The sequence below is a fragment of the Colletotrichum gloeosporioides genome (assembly GCF_011800055.1).
Source record: "Colletotrichum gloeosporioides strain Lc1 chromosome Unknown consensus_23, whole genome shotgun sequence".
Classification (NCBI taxonomy): domain Eukaryota; kingdom Fungi; phylum Ascomycota; class Sordariomycetes; order Glomerellales; family Glomerellaceae; genus Colletotrichum; species Colletotrichum gloeosporioides.
This window is the reverse complement of record NW_025544668.1, coordinates 109,503-115,502: the sequence shown is the minus strand read 5'-3', so window position 1 is coordinate 115,502 and position 6,000 is coordinate 109,503. Positions and strand designations below refer to the sequence as shown.

The following is a 6,000-nucleotide window of genomic DNA, read 5'->3' as shown; positions in this document are numbered from 1 at the left end:
ATGAGTCTTGAAGACAACGCCATAGCCCAAAACCCATCCTTCGCCATACCCACTCTGCCAGTTCGTCAATCAAGTATGACTTGCGTCGACATCACCCCTTCTGATTCATCTGCTACAGCCTTCATCGAGGCTTGGATTTCGCAGATCAGTGAGGTCGGCAACGCGCACGACGTATTCGATAAGCCAATCGACGAAAGCTTCGAAGTCTTCAACTTCATGACGTCGAAGACACCTAGCCCCTCGAAGAAGCGCAAGGCCAACTCTGCAGACGCTGCACCCGATCTCGACGCGACACCACGCCCTCCCGGGACAACTCTTTTCACGCACCGTCTCCTGGCAACTCGCTCCCTCGATGATTCCTCCGCCACGACCCAGATAACGTCCGATGCTTCATCCGTCTCTGACACATCGGACGCGCCCTCTGGGGCGTCCAGCCCGAAGAAGCGGGAGGGCGAGCTGCGGGATACCTCAGACCACCCTCTTCAACGACGCAACCTCAGAGAGCGGGCCCCAACACCCCTCATGCGCGATCTGTTGGCTATCGCGTCTGGCCCTGTGATTCCTCACAGCGTTAAGGTTCGGAAAGAATCCCTTCTTCACACTTTGGAGGCATCTGGCTGACCATTCGATTTCAAAGGGTCGCATGAGTCGCGACTCCGACTGGATGAACCAACCCCAAGACGCATGGTTCTACCCGCAAACCACAGGAACCCACGACGAAGCAGCGATCGAGAACGATACCTACACATACATGAGAGCTCGAAGAATCGAGAAGAACACGACTTTGTGCAAGCAGACGATGGAGCATGAAGCGGGATGGAATGACATGGTGCATTCGCAGCTGCTGGAGCTCGCGCTCGCTGACGAGAGCGGCGTCTCGTTCCGCAACATGTGAGTAGTCCATGTGAGCTGCACCTATCACTGCGTGTTCTAACTGCAACAGCACATGCTGCAGTGTTCTGGATGACTTTCGCGAAACGGACGAATTCGTCCGCAACGCCAAGGTAGACTACGCCATAGTCCTCAACCCGGACGCCACCACGACTCTCGCAAACAGCATCCAATCCTACAGGCAGCCCGGTCCACGAACCCACCATATTGTCCACGTGAACCTGCCGGATAGAGCCGCAACGCCAGTCACCGTCTCGATTGAAACTAAGAGCGCCAATGAGAAACCGTTGTCAGGCCGGGTGCAGCTCGCCACATGGGCACGCGCTCACTTCCGGCACCTGGAGCGGCTTCCCTCTGCCGGAGTGCTGCCTATCCTGCCGCTTGTCTTGGTGCATGGGTCCACGTGGACCGTCGATTTTGCTCAGTATACGCCGGATAACTTGGTGAGCCTCGGTTATGTTCACTTGCATGGCATTTCCGCTGACGACGTGATAGATTGTCTGGGATGGGTTTTCCTTGGGGTCGTCAGATACTGTGCATGGATGCTACAAGATTATTGCTTGTCTTCGGAGGCTTGGAAGATGGTCTAGGGAAGACTTTGCCAGTTGGTTTGCGGCAGCCATTGAACTGAAAGATACTGCGTAACCGTAGAAATACATCTTGCGCTGGGTTCTTCCACATATCCGGCCTGTATGAGGCCCTACGGTCCCGGGGCGAAGTTCCTGCCGACGCGCCCGCACTGGGAGTGGGTCGTCGTAATTGAAGTCATGACCGCCCGCGATGGAATCCCTCGTGCCGCCCGATTCCGTCGTTGTGCGTGTGTGATTGAAGTTCTTGTTGCGCCTGACTGATCTCGAGATTCGCGATGTAACTAAATCCGGGTGGCGACGATGCATCAATGGGGATGGTGACTGGTGACGTCCACCCAGCGACCTTTCGACAGCAACAATTGTAGTATGTCACCTTGTCCTTTGAATCGGTCTGTTCCGCATACATGGCGAATACTGGAAATCTCGACATCCAAGCGTTCTGTGCCGCTGTCAACGCCGCCAAGCCCCCGCAAGGCAGCGTTTATAACCTTCTCCTCCAGTTTGAACGCCAGCTTGTCCAAGCCAGCGAAAACCTTGACTTTTGCCAGGTCCGCTTGGTCATTCCCGACGAAATTACCCCGAAGATCATCAACTCATTCCCGGATGAGCTCTTTGCCCTGCCGGCTCAGATCAAACCCGAGGTTAGAAGAGCGGCTAAGGCATGAAATGTACGTCAACTAGAGATCTTCTTCGCTCTCGCCTGCGACCACGTCACTCAGGGAGAAGGCTTCCTCAGATATCTCTACGAGTCCGTAACATCAACCCAAACCCCTTTCTAATCCGCCACCACCATCTTCTGCCACCCCGCGGCAGAGCGGCGGCGTCAGAGATCCGGAGCTAGCAAGCGCAATGAAATTATATCGGCCGACATTAGACTGGCCTCGGCAGCTACTCGAGCAGGCTGCCAGTCATCAACCCAAGACTTGTCGTCATCGTAACCAGTCCTTGCCAGGCCAGCCACCAGCCTCCAGCTCGCGAAGCCGTACTTCCGACTCCGTGCCCGACCTGGAGTTACCGTGGGGCATTTTCGGTGACCCTGAGACGTCATTTCCCGTTGCCATCGACAGCGGCATGCTCGACAGTGACGTCAACAATGTGCACAATGGCAATGGTCACCGCATTTCTCCTGGCGTCAACCTGTACCCATCTCTCGTTATGGAAGCATACTCGACCAAGACTCCTGACCTATCCGCTGAGGTCTCAGCTAATTCCCTCGAAAAAGCAAGCTCAGGCGTGGAAAACAAATCAGGCGCAGAGCATAAGGAAGGCATCCTAGAGATTGAAATCCATAGCCCAGATGAGAGGGACGCCAGTATTGAGGCTTGTCCGCGCATGTGTCCATCGGCAGACAGACGTATAACCACAAGATGGACGTTCAACTCGCCGCGGCCAAGAAGACTCGCATTGAGGTGGAAACCCCCAATTCCGACGCCACTATGCATCCCCACAAGGTTACCACGCAGGCCGAGCAGGCTGAATCGTGCAACATCCTCCAGCGCAAAACATTAGTCTCGGCGATATTGTTGAATGACCTCTTGAACGGCATTTCCAAGCTTACGGGGGCAGTAGTCATCGATACGGGGGACTCGAGTAGACTGTTAGCCCCCAATTACCAAGTCAAGGTGTACATCACTTGTTCCGTGGCCAAGTGTGACAAAAACATACTGCGGTTGCCCCTTGGTAACTACCATTAGTCGTTTGTCGTCCTCAAGACATAGGATCAATTGGTTAATACCATCGACGCGTCAGACGCTTCCTAATCAGGGCCACAGCAATCAGATGGAGAACATCGCCCCCAGCTTCATCGAACAATACCTTCTAAATACCCCTAAACACGTCCACGCTGCTGAAGCCGTCCTCTGTCGCGAGCAAGACAACGGCTGGTTGCTGTGTCTTTTCTTCGCTTTTGCGATGCAAACATCCTCGCCAGAAGGCCTCTCCGCAAGCAAGTTGAAGCACAATCTGCCGATATGTGATGGCCACCATTTCGGGCGTCACCCTTAAAGGCTGGACCATATTCAGTTCCAGCATCCGACCAAAGTCCCTTCCGCTCTCCATTCCGGTAGAGCCAGCGACTGCTGATTCTCTCAACGAGGCGACTGTACCTTTTGAAGACTGCAGACGAAGACAAAGGACATGATGGTGGCTTTCACAAAGATTGAGATACGCAGACTGGAGCCTGCACGGCCGGAGACGAACGCCGCGTTCCGCGTTGTGTCTGGAGTTTTGAACTCGGGGGCTGTGCATGCGGAGAGGGTCAAGGAACAGTAATGCGGGGATGTTGTATTGCATCCGCAGTCTCTCGACGCTGGTGAGCCTGTAAATGTCGTTGCGGCTTATCGCAGATCAAATAGAGGAAGCGCAACGCGGGCTTCAATGTACGGCGTGCATGGAAATCGAGGTACTAGTTGAGAATAAATGATGTATGAATGATGTGTATGACTTGATGAGTGGGCTTTCCCTATTCTTTGAATCTGGATCTAACTTTGTTGGAGGCTTATTTCCGGCTTTCCCTTTTCTCGGCCTTTTTTTTTTTTTTTTGATGTGGTTTCCTCAAAAGCGCCTTTTCATGGTGCTACTTTTGCAATATTGTGGCATCAAATTTGGACACCGACATGTTTTAAACTACGCCAGAAACTCCGGGAGTATACAGAATTACGAATGCCTTGACTTGAGAAGACGTAAGCATGCTTTATGCCACCCGATTATCTTGAATATTGTCTCAGTGAAAACACCTGCTTCAAGTGCTATGGATATGAACTCGATGACTTCGCAGTTTTAATTGCTACGACTGCTCACTGGCTTCAACTGTTAGAACCGCGGTTACTTGATTGGTTGATGGAAAACTCGAATGTTGGTATTCGGGCAAACACAAAGCTACTGCGTATGATTGTATTTCCTCCCCTGTATTATGTTGATACATGCCTTTTTGGACTCAAAGATCGGCGGGCGCTTGGTCATGCTTTCTTTGCCAATCAGAACAGGGCCAAAAAAATGTTTCCAATCTCATTGTTCCCTGGATATGATTGCCTTTGTTTCTGAGAGTCCGTTTACTTACTTGTCTTTAGTTTCTCAACCAGCTTGCCAGTGGAATTGTGCTTGAAGTTGAGGGGCCTAGTCTCAATTGCTCCTAGCTAGAGACCCCAGAAGAATGACATCTACGACTCGACATTGCGACGAAGGAGGCAGAAGATGCAAAACAGAGACTCCCCACAATTGAAATTCGACTGCGTTCCTAGATTGGGAAGGACATTGTCGCTGAATAGCATGATGATCCGGCCGATCGTGTCTGCCGTGCCGTGAAAGTGGCTTCGATTTTCAGTAAGTCCATCAACATCCTCACGAGGACATTTGGGTTCCGTCTGCTGCTGTTATTTCTTGTCGGATTTGTTCCTTATCTTAGCCACGTTGTGCTCTTTGAGGCTACCGACGTAGTCCTCCACCCAGCCGCGGTTATATGGCGAGTAGAGAGTAAGGGGGGCAAATCAAACGACTTATTTTGACCTTGATTATTTTGATGCATCGCCAATGAAAGACCAGACATGTTCCTGCGAGTCTGACTTGGCCGCCTCAGCATCCTCTCTTTTTAAGCATAAGTCTCTGGGAGTTACAAATAGTCTTTAGCGGAGCAAATAAGCAGACATACGGCCCTTGGCATAAACGGGTAGCTACTCATATGGCAGTCGGCGATATTACGACGACGAACATGTTGGCTGTTTCAAGTAGTCACTGATGTCTTTCTCATTCCCTGGCTTCCCTCCACAAGACCCACGAATCCGCTCAAAAAGGCGTTTGTCGGACATTCCAGACAGCCAATACCCACTCGAACTTTGCTCTGATCTGCATGCCGAGCGATGGCTACATGAGTGGGGTGGACGAGCGCCATCAAGCTACCAACACCTTCATTACATGGGTGGATGAAGACTTCAAGGCAACGCCAAGCGTGGTTTTGGCACGATGGATGGCAAGCGCCATGGCTTCCCTGCATCAGAGCCGTTTTGCAGACAGTGCTTTCTAACGCCTACCTGACATATTCGCGGGCGCATACAATGGGTTGAAGACTGTTTTTTTATCATGTTGCACCACTAGGTAACAAGGCATATGGTGATCTCAAGGTATTACGGGCTTGTCATGACGGATTTGCCCAGACAGCTGGGGAGTCTTTTTTGCGCTATTTCAGGCATTCTACACCAATTTTCGAAAAGAGGCAGCTGTTCAAGTACACGGCTGAAGTCGTTGCCACTCGAGTTCGGCAGACATCATCGCATGGTCTGCTATGGATGGATCTCTGATGAAATGGCGCAAGGGACATCGAGATGATCCTAAGCTTTTTGAATGCTCATCCCCTTGCCTCTACCACGCGTCAAATTCCTGAAGGCCCGGAAACACAGGATTTAGTGTTGCAAGCAGACATTGTGTTCGTCAGGGCTGCTGTGCGGCGGCAAGATCGGCCCTCAGACAAAGTGAGTAGCGACCCGCAGTTGAGCAGGATGCGTCAAAGGAATTTCATCTGCAGGGA

The 6,000-nt window shown here is 51.9% G+C and overlaps 1 protein-coding gene across 1 annotated transcript; it reads left to right on the top strand.

The window, feature by feature from the left end:
• GCG54_00007927 (uncharacterized protein) lies at positions 1-1,481 on the top strand (the record flags this gene model as incomplete). Its single annotated transcript, XM_045407901.1, has 3 exons — positions 1-576; positions 638-891; positions 956-1,481. 3 exons carry the CDS (start codon positions 1-3, stop codon positions 1,479-1,481), a joined length of 1,356 nt encoding a protein of 451 aa, XP_045267304.1.
• Between the last annotated feature and the right edge of the window lie 4,519 nt (positions 1,482-6,000).